This window comes from Austrofundulus limnaeus, unplaced genomic scaffold (assembly GCF_001266775.1).
Source record: "Austrofundulus limnaeus strain Quisiro unplaced genomic scaffold, Austrofundulus_limnaeus-1.0 Scaffold29, whole genome shotgun sequence".
NCBI classification, from domain to species: domain Eukaryota; kingdom Metazoa; phylum Chordata; class Actinopteri; order Cyprinodontiformes; family Rivulidae; genus Austrofundulus; species Austrofundulus limnaeus.
In genome coordinates this window covers 1,426,877-1,444,955 of record NW_013952431.1, presented here as the reverse complement: position 1 = coordinate 1,444,955, position 18,079 = coordinate 1,426,877, and the positions used below count along the sequence as shown (strand labels likewise).

The following is an 18,079-nucleotide window of genomic DNA, read 5'->3' as shown; positions in this document are numbered from 1 at the left end:
TATGTATGTATGTACTGTATGTATGTATGGACTGGATTCTGTAAAGTCAAATGGCTGTGGCAGCATCTTGAATTGGATTTTATAACACAACACAACACACCTAGCTTAGCTACAGAAGTGTCTAAATTGACTTTCTGTGTGATGAAAATATGACATGATGTTATTTTACCCTTAGGACTGTGCCATGCTGGTTATTATTGCAAACTGGGTGCATCCTCTCCCAGCCCCCAGGAAGGACTCTCGGGCTCCTTGTGCCCTCCTGGTCACTACTGCCCCTCAGGTTGTTTGCTTATTATTTTCTCAATAAGTTGCTCAATAATCGTTTAAGATCTATAATCTTCCAAAAGGTCCACGTTGTTAATTAAATAGTATGGTTTGCTATATAATACTGATGTCATTCTTAACTTGTAGGTTAATGTAGTCAGATTTACACCATGCCAGTCTGTTAACATTTTGACCCATTTTATTGCATGGAATCCATGTTTTATTCATGCTAATTACCATATAAAAGCCTTCAGCAAGTTCTGACAACATATATTTTGTAACAACTTTTTCAACAATTGTCTTTGAAATAATTTGCACACTTGCCCTCTTTTCCTTGGATAACTCATGTTTTTAAAATGCTGCTAAAGGGCGAATTGCTGTGTTGCAAGCTGCTCAATACTCCCAACCAACAATGGTTGATTTATAAGAATGCCTCACTTGTTAACTTTAAACTGCTTATTTTGTGTGAAACATTGTCGTGATGAAACAGCAAACTGTAACATTTTTAAGAATGTGTTTATTTGAGGTTGAGTTTTGTTTGTGTCCAATGTGCAGGCACCACAGCTCCTGAAGTCTGCCCTAAAGGAAGCTGGTCGAACAGTTCAGGCCTACGTGACAAAGAGGATTGTAAACCATGTTTGGGGGGATTTTACTGTGACTCTGCTGGCCTCACCAAACCCACTGGATCCTGTAGTGAAGGGTACACCAAAGCTCTGAATTTGAAGATTAAATGAATAGTTTGGATCTTTTAAATGAGAATTCTGTGGAAATGTTGTAAACAATTAACATCATACTAGTCGTAGATTTTTTTAAAGACTCCATTTGTATGGAGGTAATTTAGTTTTTATTATTCAATTAAACAAAAAATCAGTTTCAATAAGAAATAATAAATCAAAAAGCTTTTGCAAAAAAGACACCTTTTTTGCATGTCAGAAATCTTTGGTTGAATCTCAACCTTTTGGTTGATGCTCTAAGTTTTTGGTTGAACTCAAAAAAAGTTTTGAACTCAGAGAACATGAAAATCCGGGGCAGGGCCTAAGGAGGAACTATGTAAGACATGTTCTTATTGGTTAGTGTAGACGGAAGTCCCATACAGTGCACACATTGTATGGGACTGATAACCACTAATAACGGCCCTTTAATGTATTGACAACATTCAAAGCAGGTGCACGAGGAAATTGCTTCAAGGAAAAGCTACAGCTTGTGCTCTTGCTGCTTGAATTTGTGGTTGCAAAGAACTATAAAAATCTGTGCAAAAAATCATGTAATAAAAATATGGCAACAGTGTAAAAGTTTATAAATTGGCTGCGGCCCGTATTGATATGATATTATTGAGACTGGAGTTCTTTCAAGATGACAGCAATCCACTTTCATCTGGTTCTTGTTATGACTAGCCATTAGCTTGTCAATCCAGGTAAAAATTATTTTTTTTTCCAATTGTGTTCATTTAAAAAAGCTGTTTACAACAAGTAAGATGATAGCTGTTAACCTTTTCACCCACACATAAAAAAGAAACAACTTATTGGGTTACAGTCTTACTTTAAATATAATTTGTACTGTTATAATTTTTTGACATCTTATTTTATGTTTCTCATGCAGATATTTCTGCACAAAGGGAGCTGTCACACCCACCCCTGCTGATGGAATCACAGGAGGACCCTGCCCTGAAGGTCACTACTGCCCAGAGGGAACTGTTCAACCTGTGCCCTGTGATCCTGGGACTCATGTCGCTGTTACACAAGCTTTTCAGTGTGAGCTGTGTATACCAGGCTGGTACTGTGTGTCTGGCTCTTTGTTCCTGTGCCCTGCAGGTTGGTGCATACAATTAAGTTCAGGACTATTTTCATGAAATTATGAGATATGCAGACGTACTTATAATAGTATCCTTTTTTAAATTATTCGTATTTCAGTTTCATTCATTTTGCTGTGTTTGTCTTTGGTCTGCAGGCTTTTACTGTCCTGAAGGAACTGGATTTGATTTGAAAAGCTGTCCAGCAGGAACTTATGGTCCAGATCCAGGCTATTGGTCTATGTCCCAGTGCAGGCAATGCGATGGAGGACATTACTGCTCTTCCAGAAATAACACAGCTGTCACAGGGCCATGCCAGGAGGGATATTACTGTTCACATGGAAACATCTCCCCACAACCTCTCTCACAGGATACAGGTAAACAAATGTTTGTACATCACATGCTCTCCAAAGTGACTCACTTAGAAAACAGAGGACAAATTGYGAATATTTATTTTGGAAGAGTCGAACTGTAGTTTTTGCTAATACACAGTATTTTATTTTTGTGTTTGTAAAGAAGGGTTTTTTTATTTTACTTATTTTGATGACTGATAAGATGTCTGTCTGAGCTTGTACTGATTATTTTTTTACCAGGAGAAGGAGGGCCATGTCCTACTGGTCATTACTGTCCTCTTGCTACCGTCCTACCTCTGCCCTGTCCACGAGGAACTTTCTCTAACATCAGCAAATTAGCCTCCAAGGTGGCTTTCACTCAACATTACACTCACCTGTCAGAGAAGTTTGTCCATTTGGAATCTCATCTGGATGGTTTTGATTCCAGAATATTAGAAATTGCATTACATAGGCTCAAAACGAGCTATGATAAATTTAATCATTTATCTTCTTTGGTTTAAAAAAAGGTGATACTTGAAACATGTGAAACAAGCTGATTTTCATTTGCAGGAAGTTGAGTTGGTAACAAATCAAACCCTTTTTTGTTGTAGCTTTTATAGTTTTTTTTTCTTCTTCATGTTGCTCTTTGTTTTCTTTGTAGGAGGATTGTCGTCCTTGTCTCCCGGGCTACTACTGCAGCACCGAGGGGCTTTCAGCACCATCAGGACAATGCTGGGAAGGATTCCTCTGTCTGGGAGGAGCAGGTCGTCCTGACCCGCCCTTCACGGACAGCCGTGGAGGACCATGCCCAAAAGGTGACCGAGTGGCTCTTGCAAATGAGTTTTCTGTATTTGATCAAGACAAAAATAAGACAGAGAAAACCGCAGAGGGAGGCACAAAAAAAAAGACTTAAAACAAAAAGATTTTTTTGAAGAATGTAGAAATAATTCGATCACGTTGCTGTTGTTCTGACTGCATATTGCATTCTTACCTATACATTACAACACAATGCCAATGGGACATTTTAAAACACATAATTARATTTTTGATTTACATAAGCTCAAAGAAAGCTGAGCTTAGAGGCAAACAAAAGACTCTTTCAAGCTAATAGGGCTGAACGTAAGCAGCTGCTCTGTAGAGAGTAGAAATCGAACCCTGTTTTTACGTGGGTTATGTGCGTTTGTGTGTGTGTGTGTGTGTGTGTGTGTGTGTGTGTGTGTGTGTGTGTGTGTGTGTGTGTGTGTGTGTGTGTGCCTCTCTTACATGACTCTTGTCTTCACACAAGCAGGTTATTACTGTTCAAGGGGCTCTGTGGCACCACAGCACTGCCCTTTGGGAACCATCAGCACAGAAGAGAGCCGAGCCAGCTGCACTACCTGTCCCCAGGGGTAAACTCTCTTTATCAGCCACACACAGTTTCTATTAATTGTAAACAGCTAAACATTTTCACATATAAAGACGAAGGCACTTGCAAGAGCTTTAATAGCATATGTAGGGTTCATGTTGATGCTTTCATACATAAAGGATGTCCCTCCTTTTGTATGTCTGCAGAAGCTTCACTGCAAACAATGCTTTAAAACTAAGTTATTGCAATTGTGTTTCGCCTGGACAGATTTTATTGCCCCAGCATGAGTAACGGCTCTGTGTCTGAGAGTTTTCTGTGTCCAGCGGGTCATTACTGCCCAGCCGGGACGTGGTCCAAACACCAGTACCCGTGTCCAGCTGGATCCTTCAATCCTCACACTCAGATGACAAAACCCCAGGACTGCTTACCATGCCTTCCAGGTCACACATCATTTACAGCTAATGATTTCTAGTGTCCCCATAGGTTTAGCATTTGACCGGGGGTTGACGTAAATGACCAAGATGATAATTAGTCTGTTAAAATAGCCCACTTCAATGAGTGAGTTGTTAAAATGTCATTAAAAGCAGCAAAGTTATCTAAATGTACTGTCCAAATGCATGCCAGCTTGAATTCATGCAGCCTGCAAGGCTTGATTTTCATCGTTTTGACTTCGAGTGAAGATTTTCCGAGTGATTTTGAATTCACATCTGTATTCGTACCAAACCAGGCTCGTTCTGCGCATCCCCTGGCAAAGATGAGGCATCGGGCTTGTGTAGTGCAGGATACTACTGTCTCTCCGGCGCTAGGTCACCCACACCGGAGGACGGAGGGATGACAGGTGATAGATGTCCTGAAGGGCATTACTGCTCTCAGGGTTCTTCAGCCCCAGTCCCCTGTCCTGTAGGATACTACAGCAACACAACCAGAAACAGACATGTGTCTGACTGCCTGCCTTGTCCTCCAGGTTGGAACTAATTTATGGGCCTCAGTGCTTGGAAGATAATGCTTCCATGACATAATTTGAGCCATTGGGCAGAGATCACACAATRTCTCTGACTGCTTGGAAAAAAATGTTGTCTTGGAATTTCAGGCTTCCTGTGCYTCAGCAGAGGGCTCTCTTTTCCTTCCCATATCTGTCCAACTGGATTTTACTGCCCAGGCAGAGGAAATAACAACCTGCAGGAATCTGTAACTTGCTCACCTGGGAACAGGTGCCCATCTGGATCTGAGAGACAGGTTCCCTGCTCACCTGGAACCTATCAGGATTTACCTGGTCAGGTGAGAAAAATAATACACAGCTGCTTTCGGTATATTTTAATGCTAAAACTCAAAGTGCTCATATTGTCTATTTATTGAGTTAAGTGTATTTGTTCTGGATTTAAAAAAGTGAGCCCATGCCTTTCCTTTCTGCAGGCAGACTGTATTGAATGCCTCGCAGGATTTTTCTGTGCCGGCTCGGTGAATGCTGACACAGGGCAGGCGTCTGGAACTCACACTCCCATGCTGTGTCCTAAAGGACATTATTGCCCACCTGGTAGGCAACAGAAGACCAGCAATTATAACACATCCATGACAAATGTACAACATTTCCATGTCATGTTATCACAAATAAACAAAAACGTGACACTGGTGATGGTCGGAGCTCAGAGAGATAGTGAGACAAAATGTGTGGTTGTGAAAAATTGCACTTGTTTTATTTATTTTGTATTCTTAAATGAGCAACTGTGACACTAAATAGTTTTCTAATTATGCAAATGACCATTAGTGAGCATAATCAAGATAGCCATGGTCTTCATAAATTGTTCTTTGATGCTTAGCCCTGGACCATCTGCAGTTATAATGTGTATTTATCTACAGGAACGCAGACTGGTGTAGCATTTCCATGCCCAGCTGGCACTTTCAGCAGCCAGATGGGGTTGTCCAATAAATCGGACTGTGAGCTCTGCCCACCTGGGAGATTCTGCAGTTCATCTGGTCTGTCTGCTCCAACTGGGGTCTGCTCTCCTGGGTAAACACATCCAGGCTGAATCCATTCTTTGTCGTGTTCACAGACAGATTAGTGAAGATAAACTGCTTTTGTTTAATTCTGTTTGTGTTGTCTATCATTTGTCTCTTTTAGTTACCTCTGTTACCTTATCCTTTTTCTATAGTTACCTCTGTGTCCATGGTTCTGTTACTGCCCAACCAGAGGAGGGCCCGACAGGAAGACGGTGTGCCGCGGGATCCTTCTGCCCACAGGGTACAAGCCACATGGTCCCATGCCCGGCAGGAACCTTCAGCTCCACAGATGGTGACATAATACTTTCTGTAATTAAACAGATGCACAATTACCCATAGTGCAGAGGRAATGATTTATAAAGTAATCTGAAACTATTGTTAAACAATTAGCAAGGTGAAAATATTACATTTTACAGTCATGTTTTACCACCTGCTGCAGACATAGAAGGTTAGGGATTGTTCGTCTTTGTACACGCACATATTTCTTTGTTGGTCTGACAGCAAAATATTTTATAAACCACGAAGTGTATTTAAACAAAACTCTCAGAAAGCAATAATTGGACATTTATAATCGGTTGAATTTTGAAGTCAACCTGATTCGTAATAGAATAAGACAAACAACAAAATGACTATAACTCAGTTTTACAGAGACTGAGCTAATGTTTGGTGTGGTAGTAGCTGACATTCATTGAGGTGATGACCAATATGCAATACATTAAGGAATTCCAATTTAGTTGCAAAATTTTACTCATCTTTTCCATATTAGTTGTACAAACATTTATCTTTGTACTTAAATGTTTTTCTCCTTTAGGGGCCATTTCAATAGATGCATGTCAGCCCTGCTTGCCTGGACACTACTGTGCTGAGGCTGGTGCTGTCACTCCATCAGGACCCTGTAATCCTGGCTTCTACTGCAGAGATGGGTCCAAAACTGCCACACCTTTGAGAAATGTCACTGGTAACTTCCACTTGCCCTTTACATAATGTTAAACAGATTCATGGCAGCATGTACAAGGGCTTATTTTAGTAGTACATTGTTTTAATATGGAATAAAAAAAAACAATATCATCTGACGCAGCCTTTAAAAGTACTTTGCAATGCAAATTTTGTATTAGCACATATTTGGTTTTGTTTAACCTTCGCATGGCTTTTGACTCAGCAATGCTGTGAATGACTTAAATGAACTTWACTCAAGCATTTTCTTTAGTGTTTTTTCTTACTGACCTTTTTTTCTAGTTCACCCACTAAAATAACGAGTAATAACACCCAATGAAGGGTTAACTGTCTCAATTACAGGAGAAATGCCACCTTCTTCCTTATTTGCCGACGATCCACGTATGGGTCAGTTTCATGGTGACGTGTGTCCRGCAGGTCACTACTGCCCTAAAGGCAGCACGAAACCAAGTCCCTGTCCTCCAGGTAAAAAAAAAAAAAGATAACAAACTGCAGACAAGCTGTAAAAAATGTGGAAACTTTTAAATAAAAAAAGGACTGTTTGTTTGACCTCTCACTTTTTAATACACAGCTTCAAACGTACAGTAAATTGCCATAGTTTCCCCAAGGGAACAGTTTGATGGCCTAATGTATGCAGAACTTTAGTAATGGTTGTAAAATTTAATGGGAGTCCAATAGAGCTTTAAAATGGTCAGATGGGTACTTAATTAAGTGAATAAATGGAGCAATGTTGTAACACATGACAGTTATCCCTTATCTTTTCTGAGAATGTACAGTATGTGTTTGAAAGAGAAGTTATTTAGCTTGCCGGGTAATTTATCRGTTATGTACAGGTACTTTCCTTGGGAGGCCTGGAGCTGAGTCCAAGGATGACTGTGAAGCTTGTTACTCTGGTTTGTACTGCCCCCTTTGGGCTCAGACATTTGCCGACCTCCTCTGTCCCCCTGGGTGGTTCTGCCCAACAGGATCAGTGTCTGGATTTCAGCCAGGTACAAAACACACCATCAATGGTCAGCAATGCACACTTCACTGGTTCTTAAAAATGTATCCATTCTTTATGATCCTATTCAGTTTCTAAGTAAGTAGCCAACAAATACTGTATTCCTCTCYTGCAGTTTGCAGATAAGCTTACATGCCGCTTATTCATCAGTCAAAATTTGCATGGATGATGTGCAAGAATTATAATACACACAGTATTGAAAAAAATAGTTGAACCAAAACAAAACAAACAATCAGCTTTCAAGGCAAAAACAACAACAACAACAAAAAAATCCAAATAAATTTAGTGGTGATTTTGATCATTGAGGACCTGACAGACCTTAGTGCACATGCATAGATAATGAAGCTTACATCAAACAGTAAATGCAGCATCTAACCCAGGGGTGTCAAACTCATTTTCACCAAGGGCCACATAAGCAWTATGGTGGCCCTCGAAGGGCCACTTGTTATGAACTTTGATGTTTCATGTTTAACTTTGACTAAACAGAGTTTTAACACGTCCTCTTTTAAACACTGATAAGAACTAAGTGTATGACTGACTAAATCTGAAATAAATACAGAAATATTATTAAAAGTAAAACAAATAAAGTTTTACTCACTGAGTGAGTAGCTGCATTTTGGCAGATTTAGTTTATGTTTGATGGTGACTTTTAAGCAGCTTATTTTCAGACATTAGTACTGTGCTATCCAACTAAATTGCTCAGTTACTTCAAGCCAACAGCTCATGGACAGGAATTTTTAATTAATTTTTTATTTCATTTAGTTTTATTAAATTAATTTTGTTGCATTTAACCATAAATTTAAAGTTTATCACTGATATAAGAAACAAATTTCATGTTAAGCAAAAAAATAATAATAATAAAAAAGTGTGTGTGGGGGGGGGGGATTCCCCCCCTGGCGGGCCACATGGGAATCACCCGTGGGCTACATTTGGCCCGCAGGCCTTGTGTTTGACACATAATATCTAACCTGATAGATTCTTTCACTTTGAGTTTTCACAAGTCATAAAAACCATGTTATACTTCAGGAATGAATTTATTTATATTTTCATTGCTGTTATAATGTTTTTTTWATACTCATGGCATACTTTAAACCAGTAATCACCTGTTTAAAACCCAAATTAAACTATTATGAATTAGTAAAAGAAATCATATTTTAAAAGGTTGTACTTAAACAGCAGAGTGATATATMTGATAAGTTACATTTGAGTGTATTTGCCTCTAATACATTTATCTTTAGAAAATCCAAGCTGAGATATATAATCTTGAAGGAGAAAACACTTGACTCCATGAATTTAGCTCTGCTGTAACTGCTGTTGTAAATGTCACCTGTGATCATTCWTTACCTTAATAATCCTATTCCACATGTGCTGTAAAGGTGATTTAATAAGCATTTCCTTCACCACTTCATTCACAAMCTTGAGAGATGCCAAACCTTCTTTTAGTCCTTGATTGAAATATGCATTGCTAATTTGCCCATAAATTAGCCCAGAACCTATAAATAGTCTGGAGCTTGTGTCTGTCAGACTTCGAGGCACCTGCAGTGGAGCCTGCATTCTCTTCTCCTTTTCTTCCACTGGACTTTTATGGCACAATATGCCTGCTCAGAGCCAATGTTTGTATTTTTTCTTCTTTTTTTTAACCTTTGCATTGTTCCATGGTGCCACATTTGGAATTATTAATTACAATCAAATAAACTGCCACATCAGTGCATTTAAAAGAACATATCTGTTTTAAAACTTGGTTTTTTATTCGTTATGTTTGTTGTGGTTGTAAAAAATGTTGCAGAAATGTGTGCTACTGGAGTTGTTATAATCTGATTCTTTCATAGGATACCAGTGTTCACCCGGCCATGCATGTCCTGCTGGTGGAGCAGAGCCTGTCATTTGCAGTCCAGGCACTTTTCAGTCTTTATCTGGACAGTCAGATTGTGAGAGCTGCCCACCAGGTGGATTACCTTTGCTCGCATATCTGCAAACTCTAACATGCATTTCATTAAYATAAATATTGAATATAMCGTCTTTCCGCAGGTTTTTACTGTATGGAGGGTTCAACTCTGCCCTCTCCCTGTCCAMTGGGCTATGTCAGCCCATTAGCTGACAGGATGTCCCTGAATGACTGCTCCCCCTGCCCGTCTGGCTTCTTTTGTAACAGCAGTGCTTTGACAGAACCATCTGGACCTTGCAGCCCAGGTCTGCCTGCTCATAACCAGCTTGTCAGAAAGCTGAACAAAACTGAAGCTTCTGTTTGGGCTKAAGTTTGAGTCATCACAATTAATTAAAAGCTTATAAATCAAAGGCGGGAAAACATGCTTGAGGCAAAGAAAACTTAGACAAAATCAAAATGTTGTATTGAAACTAAAAATCTTTTTTTTATGTCTGTTAATAATTGCATTTTGTTTTAACATTTTTCTTAGGTAAAATACATTTAAGTCACTTAAATTAATGCTCCTTTGTCTATTTTTATTTTTCCCGGAGCTTGCACAAGAGCTAAAGGCTATACAATAATTTGTTTGACTGATTGATTGTTTTTATTTTTGACTGATTTGTCTCTGTGCAATCAGTTTGAATTAATAGGGTCACAGTTTTCTAAGTCGTACATGTATAGAATCATTAATGGACAATATTTAAAATGTATTTCTTTAGAAGCTTAAACTCTCTCACCTGAGCCCATATTGATTTCTCTGGATAACACTGATAACTTATCATGAATTGCAAATGTTTCAGCCATCTTGGTGGGAAATCTAAACACGCTGTCCCCTACAGGTCATTTTTGTTCCTCAGGGTCCACTGAGCCTTCGCCTGTCTCCCAGCCTTACGGTGATGTTTGTCCCATGGGACACTTCTGTCCTCTGGGTAGTGGGACACCCAAACCCTGTCCTGTTGGTAGTTTCCTTCCAGAGCTTGGGGCGTTCTTCCCATTCCACTGTCGTCCTTGTCCCCCTGGGAAATACTGTGTCAATCCTGGAGCCTCACAGCCCTCAGGTGGGGGGGACTACTACCTACAGTATACACTGTATATAAGCCCACGTCAATTCACAAGTCTGATGCAGCTGTCATTTTTTTATTTTTTATTTATTTTTTGTGCAATAGGTTTGTGTTCTAAGGGTTTCTATTGTCCTGGAGGTGCTGATAGCCCTACACCTCGAGCCAACTCGTCTTCACTCAGATGTCTTCTAGAAATGTTGGAACTTTCTTCCATGAAGACAGATGCCGCCTTGTGGATGTACAATCTGTCCTGCTCCAGTTATTCTGGTAATTCTGGAATTCGAAGGATGCCACAATTCAGTAACATGATAAAACTAACTATTCTGTGATTGTTTTTTACCAGGTAACTGCCTTATAATATGTGTTGTTTACTTGAGAAATCAATGTTGTAATTAGAAATGAGTTTATTATAGTGTCAACAAACAACAACAACAAAAAAATCAAACTCTGCAACTTTCTGTGCTTTGTCTGCCATCATCTCTCACAGGAAGAAACGTTAGCTGGATCAAAGTGGCTACAGTGCCACAGGCGGATTCACATCACAATGTGAATCACTCAGAAAATCGTCTCACGAGTCCACATTATGCATGTTCCACCTACCGAGGAGATATATGTCCTAAGGGTGGGTAAATCCTGACAGTGAACTTGTGCAATAATGTGATAGTTTGTTCGATCCCCTCAGGCACACATGTTATCGTCTTTACTTGTGAAATGTGTAATAAAATTGCGTGAACATAATGAATAATTTCTCCTGATTGGCAAACTCTTAGCAGTATTGTTTGAACTCTTAAAAAATAAAGTTAAATCAGGACAAAGTCCTTTAAATGAGGACTACTTACTTTTTTATAATATAGTTATTTTTTAAATAATGATTTGTTTAATGATCTTAAAAATACATTTACTGACAAAAAAAGGCACCCAGATCAAATGGTGAACAGAAAAATGAAGGACAGTATGGGAACACTACTGGTATCATATCAACTCTGGGCCTAGAGACAAGCAGTGATTTAGTGCAGAACAGAGGCACTTAGCCATGGGAGTCAAATCACAAGTGTCTCTTAAAATTCAGCAGACCAGCACTGGGTCAGAMTTGATGTATGAGCTGATCTCACACTTATTTGACTTGGAAAAAAATACTAGGTTGATCACTTGAGGTCTTCAACATGATCTTTAGACATGTTCTTGACTTGTTGAAGGACTGTGCCAGACTTAAAGCTGCAGTAACGTTTATAGTTTTCATTTTTTAATTTTTACATATTTATTAAAACTGTCACTATGTCCTGATAGTAAAATATGAGACATATAATCTGTAAAAACAAATAAAATGAAAACTTCTCTGGGGCCTCCTAGTGGTGCTACAGCCATTTGCAGAAATACACTGCTTCTGATCAGAAACAGCCAATCAGAACCAGGATTGTTTAACCAGTGTCAATCATGCTTGTGTACGCACTTCTCTCACACCTTTACCCCACACAGCGCCTACCCTTGTTCAAGCTCAAGACTGCTGGTGTGCTGCAGCTGTGCTAATGGTGGAGAAACAAGCTCATGATTCAGGAATACCGCCAATTTCTGAGAAATCTGAATGGCTGTTTATCCTCAGTCCTTGGTGGCCCTATTGCAGGCTCCACTGCGGGGGCGTTGAAGTGGTGCTGTAGCGCAGCAGAGAACAAGGACTGCAAGGCATGCCTTTTTCAAATTTTCAGTCCCCAATTTTTGCAGAACTCACTACTCAGGCTTTATGATGGGTAAGCCACGCAAACACAGGATGTCACCGACAAATCCAACCACCTATTAACCAACCACCGGTGACTTGAAGTCCTGCTTTATGGCTTCCCCCATCATGGTACCAAAAGTAGCACCTGTGTCTCCTTGAAATTGACCAAAGACTCAAAGCTGAACCTAAGACATCACTTGTTATCAGTTGATGCTTCATGGACACCACAACAGAACTCAGCCATCTCTCAGTTGTTAATGGTAGTCTACATGGGAAAGTGAACCTATAGTTTTGTTACTGCCATTTGTCAAGACATGGTGCAGGATGGCACCGATAGCTGTAAAGCATCTAGCACCTGTTTCTTGATGGTAGGCACCGATATAACCTTCCTTGTTGGGATCTGTCTCCGACAACTAGAACCTTCATGACTTATATGGGTGTTCTCACATGTACTTTGGTTTCAACATAAACACATCTTTGCATAATATGACCACCCAGGCTTGGGTAAATCAACAGCAAACCCCTGTTGACCTCCATGAAGTGCTGGTAATGCTTTTTACAAGGCTTCTAGTGACCTTCGCTATCTAACTGCCTGAAAACACTCTTTCTACTCAAGGTGCAATCACCCATGCCTTCTGGTGCAAATTATAGACTTTTCAGTTCAKATCATTTACATACCAATAGCTGCTCTGCATGTGTGCCAAGTTATACATCTAAATCAGATCGCTCATTCTGGGTGCTTAGCTTTTTTTTTTTGTCAGTGAGTGTGAATTGAAMCCAAAGGTGCTTACATACAGACTTCATGATAGAATTATATTCATTGAACAGCAACTCGGTCAAGCCAGCAGAAGATGCTGATTTTTATGCAAATCAACGTTCTCCACTAGATGCACCTACTGTAACTCTTGAAGTCCCCTGTTTGAATACTTAAAAGGCCTGAATGTGAAAGCACAGTCTCCCTTTTGAAAAGGAGCTGTAGATTGTTGGGCAGTGATTTGCATGAAAGCAGTGTAAAGTAATTGCTGATATCGGCGCATAAAAGAACGTATTTGAACTCGTGCAGCATGAAAATTAGCTCTTCTGAAAAGTTATAGCAACTTTTTGGATTGGAAAAAAGTAAACAGTCACTGCTGAGGGAGTGCATTCAGGAGAAAACTTATCTTGAATGGCCTATTTAATGGCTGCACTTGAAGAAATTCATGAAACATGTTTGTGTTTTTTCCCCCAGGTTTCTTTTGTCCTTTGGGTTCTGCTTACCCTCATCCCTGTGAGGCAGGTTTTTATTGTAACCAGACCGGTCTAGAAGTCCCTGCAGGGCCTTGTGCTGCTGGATACCACTGTCCTTGGGGCTCCTCAGACCCTCATGTTAACCTCTGTCCCATTGGACACTACTGTCCTGTTGGTACTCAACTTCCTTTGCCTTGCCCTCTTGGAACCATAAAACGTGAGATTTTATACTTTTTTTTTGTAAAGTAGTTGCAGTGCCATAAAATATGTATAGTTCTCAAAAGAAAACTGCTTGTAAAACCATTTCAGGACAAGTGAATAATCCCTGGCTCTTTCTGAGTCTAAAACAAAAAGAAAAAAAAGAGTAATCAGATAAAATACAAAGCTGAGCTAAACAAGGCCAATCTTTTTTTTTCTGCACACATTGTCACTTTTACCCCTTAATGTCCTCATGCAAACCGGTGTATTTCTTTGCAMCTCAATGATGTGGGAAAACATGAAAACTTCCTATGAAGCATTTTTTCCTCCCTTTGGGCACTTCTGAATATTTGTCACAAAACGGTTTAATCGTGTAATTGTATTTCTGTCTCGCGGCGCGCAACTAGAATCTCATTAAAATGTGCAGTAGCTCCTTTTTTCATGCCTGTGAATTAGAAACCGATGTGGGAGCAGGTACTTTGTAGTTTGCATTCAAATGACATTGTTATCTACTTTGACGCTTTAATTATTTGAACTTGCAAAGCAATCTGGGGTTTGGGTTTTCAAAAGCAAGTGAGCATTATGTATGCAGGGGAATGATAAACCTTGTACAATTATTTCTTTTAATCAATGCTTGAAATTTATTTATTTTTATTCATTTTGCCTGTTCACCAGGTTCCACTGGCGGATCCACAGTTGAAACTTGTCAGCCGTGTCCTCCAGGTCAATACTGCCAACAGAGAGGAATGGCAGAGCCAAGTGGCCAATGTGCAGAAGGCTACTACTGTCCTAAAGGACAGAGCTCTGAGAGGCCACAACATCATGTCTGCTCAGTGGGACACTATTGTGAGAAGGTCAGCCATACAGCATTAGTCCTCAAGCTATTGTCACTCATCACTGTTGAATATTGTATGAGATGTCCTCCCAGAAGTGCTCTTACTCTGTTTTGACATGCGAATTATGCTGGGGTCACTTAATGTTGTCTCCTGGACCGAGAAAAAAGTTGTCTCAGTCTTCACCTTGTGCTATCTCTGTCTTCCCTATTATTGTTATAATAGTTATATCTTGGGATAGGTGTTACTCCCCAGATATAGTCTCATAAAATCAGCTTAATTGTCATTTCAGGGCAGTGTCAGACAGACGCCCTGCCTTCCTGGCAGGTACCAGKCCAGACAAGGCAGAGGGAGCTGTGAGATGTGCCCTGCTGGCTTTTATTGTCAAGATCTTGGTAAAGCAGTCTGCAGCCTATATAGTTTTGTTCATTTTAGCTTCTAGCATTACTGTAATGTGCCTCTAGTTATTCAGTACTTCTTTAGATAAAATGCACGATTTAATTCTGCATTTACACATCAGGCATGATGCTTCCACGCTCCTGTGAGAGAGGGTTTTACTGCCCTCCTGGATCAGCAGATCCGCATCCCTGTCCATCAGGAACCTATGGAAACTTGTCAGGACTAGTTGAGAAATCGCAGTGCACATTGTGCGACCCCGGCATGTACTGTAAAGGAACAGGTATTTTTTCGATCCGCTCCTCTGACGTATAGTATTTGAGTGTATTGTGCAGGGCAACTAGAGCTTAAATTAAAAGTCACAAAGATAAGTCTGCATTTCTGCTTTTTTAGACACCATAATAAAAGTTTTGAATAAATATGCTTCAAGGGAGGACGTTCCCCAGTGGGCTTTGTGCTGAAGGATTTTTTTGTGTTGGAGGAGCCTTTGAACATTCACCATCAGACACTCTGACAGGAGCCTTGTGCCCTCCAGGGTTTTTTTGCCCTGTGGGAACGTCTGTACCAAAACTGTGCCCAAAAGGAACATTCAGGTGCATATCCAGCTTTATACTTTATAGTCTTTGGAACTACACTTATCCCATGTATGTATATTATGTAAAATATTAAAATCAGATATTTGCAATCTGATCATTGCTCAGGGCAATTATGATAAAACTCCAGTTCTTGTCATCTACCAGGCAATTAGGGCAAAATAATCTCGTCTTATTGGTTACATCTTGTGTTAAACTACTTCTACAAAGTAAAATCAACATTGTTTTGCATGTTATAGTTTTGTTATAGTTTTCATTATTTTCTTCAGTACATTAAAGTAATATAACACTTGAAACGAGCCATCCATTTTTATGTAATGTCACAAGTTACTTCTGTAATTTATTTTTGTTGAAACATGTTATTTCAGTGAGCAGGGTGGACTTGTTGACAGTTCCCAGTGTCAAAGCTGCAGTCCAGGATTTTACTGCTCAGAATCTGGTCTCTCTAAAGTTTCTGGACCCTGTCTGCAAGGTACAAAAATAATATAAACTAAAACATAGCTCTAAGGATCTTGTTTGATATAAAATTCGAAAATGTTTTATAAAATATGTCTACTGCTATAGGTTTCTACTGTCTTGATGGTTCTCAGTCTGCTGCTCCAGTATCTGGTGTGTCTGGGGGTGTCTGTCCAGCAGGCCACTACTGTCCAGAGGGCACCAGCATACCATTCCCCTGCCCACTTGGTTTTTACCTGAATGATACTGGAAGAAAAAGCAAAGACGACTGCAAACCGTGTCCTCTTGGTAAACTACAAGCAAGTCCACAAAACAAGATTTTATTTGTGCTAGTTAATTACTGCTTTAATGTATTTTTCAGGGTGGTTCCAGGATTTGCCTGGCCAAAGAGAATGTATTCCCTGTCCTCCTGGGTTCCACTGCCAGCCTCTGATTCCAAGTCCCACCAGGGGAAGTTTGGCTGGTGTCTCAAGTCCTCTGCCTTGCCCAGCCGGGTTCATTTGTCCCAGGGGAAATCCAGATGGTCGGGCTATACCATGCCCCAAAGGCACTTTCAGCCCCAACCAGGGTCTCATCACTACAGGTATAAGAAGGATATTTGTCATGATTTTGACCAAAATTATTAAATAAAATCAATACAAAACTTTTTTTTTGTCATTGCAGCAAAAACAAAAAACACCTATCTGATAAAAGCACTCCCCCCACCCGCAGTGACAATTTTATTATTTTTTTTATCAGACCTTGACACGTTGATCAAGGTCTGATTGATCACGCGTGGCAACAAGCTTGTTTTGCTGTTAGGGCCGATGTCAGAGCTGCCAATCTTTGTGTTTGCAGGTCAGTGCCTGATGTGTCCAGCAGGTCAGTTCTGTGGGTCTGAAGGTTTGGTCGAGCCCTCGGGATCGTGCGCTGCTGGTTTTCTTTGTCTGATGGGTGCAAAGGTGCCAAATCCAACTGACAACAACACTGGATCTCTGTGTCCTCCTGGGATTTTCTGCCAACAAGGGCTAAGAGCAGGTAGTTGGAATAAAAAACTCCTTGGATAAATAAAGCTAATGAAATATTTGCTTTAGTGACTCTGTCAGCGCAATTTCCATTAATCAGCAGTGAGATAATTATACTAACCAATGCTGTCTGTTCAACTTGATCCTTTAAACACATAAATGGAACACACTGTTGCATGTGTATTTTATCATTTGGGATTAGACTTTATTTTGAGCTCAAAGCCCTTACTCTTTCCCAACTTCTTGAAATAAATATTCGAATGAAAAAGAAAAAGAATGAAATTAAGAAGAAGGAGCATTTGCAGAATTGGTAGAGTGTTATGAGAATGAGTAATTGCATTCTTGATGCCTTGTTGCCAACAAAATAGTGGGAAATCAGTTGATTGCTTTCAGCAGTCATTTAGAAATGCATGTTATAATGGTAAAACTGATTATAATTATGATTCCCTTTGATGACATGTTTGCATGTGTTTTACATATTTTCAGGTGATTGCCAGGCAGGGTTTTATTGTGATTCGGGATCCAGCAAAGCAGATCAAGCTCCATGCCCAGCTGGTTTCTTTTGCCCCAGTGGAGRACCAGTCCCTGTCCCTTGTCCTGCAGGAACATTCAGCTCTGATATGGGAAACTTTCATCAAGACAACTGCACCACGTGTGTTCCTGGATACTACTGTCCAAGTAGGAATCATAGATTGTCCTTGTTGTATTTACAGCAAATAAGCCAGGCAGTCACTGAAACAAAAATTCTGACAATAATAACAAATGTTGTTTTTTTAAAGGGGCAATATCATGTAAAATCAACTTTTTTGGGTTTTATATCATGTTATAATGTTATACTCCCATAAAATACATGCCCAAAGCCTTACTTTGACTCAGTCATGCATGTTTGAGAAATCCTGCAGCATTTTTAGGCAGCCATGCTGAGGAGCAAAATGACAGGTGGGGACCAGAAACGACTTTGGGGACCAGAAACTCCCCTGGGACATGTCTT

The 18,079-nt window shown here is 39.9% G+C and overlaps 1 protein-coding gene across 1 annotated transcript in view; it reads left to right on the top strand.

Annotated features, from left to right (window-relative positions):
• LOC106515448 (SCO-spondin) overlaps window positions 1-18,079 on the top strand; it is a 62,273-nt gene that overhangs the window by 18,806 nt on the left and 25,388 nt on the right. Inside the window, exons 36-66 of the mRNA XM_014005264.1 lie at window positions 176-280; window positions 820-964; window positions 1,864-2,075; window positions 2,212-2,430; window positions 2,647-2,753; window positions 3,047-3,200; window positions 3,671-3,773; window positions 3,998-4,170; window positions 4,458-4,694; window positions 4,821-5,008; window positions 5,144-5,264; window positions 5,588-5,738; window positions 5,881-6,020; window positions 6,540-6,686; window positions 7,025-7,147; window positions 7,516-7,671; window positions 9,512-9,628; window positions 9,711-9,872; window positions 10,446-10,664; window positions 10,773-10,934; window positions 11,155-11,289; window positions 13,610-13,825; window positions 14,482-14,660; window positions 14,932-15,034; window positions 15,160-15,318; window positions 15,466-15,628; window positions 15,997-16,100; window positions 16,193-16,372; window positions 16,446-16,667; window positions 16,922-17,101; window positions 17,575-17,766. Coding sequence (XP_013860718.1) covers window positions 176-280; window positions 820-964; window positions 1,864-2,075; window positions 2,212-2,430; window positions 2,647-2,753; window positions 3,047-3,200; window positions 3,671-3,773; window positions 3,998-4,170; window positions 4,458-4,694; window positions 4,821-5,008; window positions 5,144-5,264; window positions 5,588-5,738; window positions 5,881-6,020; window positions 6,540-6,686; window positions 7,025-7,147; window positions 7,516-7,671; window positions 9,512-9,628; window positions 9,711-9,872; window positions 10,446-10,664; window positions 10,773-10,934; window positions 11,155-11,289; window positions 13,610-13,825; window positions 14,482-14,660; window positions 14,932-15,034; window positions 15,160-15,318; window positions 15,466-15,628; window positions 15,997-16,100; window positions 16,193-16,372; window positions 16,446-16,667; window positions 16,922-17,101; window positions 17,575-17,766 — 4,974 coding nt within the window. The remainder of the gene's footprint in view (window positions 1-175; window positions 281-819; window positions 965-1,863; window positions 2,076-2,211; window positions 2,431-2,646; window positions 2,754-3,046; window positions 3,201-3,670; window positions 3,774-3,997; window positions 4,171-4,457; window positions 4,695-4,820; window positions 5,009-5,143; window positions 5,265-5,587; window positions 5,739-5,880; window positions 6,021-6,539; window positions 6,687-7,024; window positions 7,148-7,515; window positions 7,672-9,511; window positions 9,629-9,710; window positions 9,873-10,445; window positions 10,665-10,772; window positions 10,935-11,154; window positions 11,290-13,609; window positions 13,826-14,481; window positions 14,661-14,931; window positions 15,035-15,159; window positions 15,319-15,465; window positions 15,629-15,996; window positions 16,101-16,192; window positions 16,373-16,445; window positions 16,668-16,921; window positions 17,102-17,574; window positions 17,767-18,079) is intronic.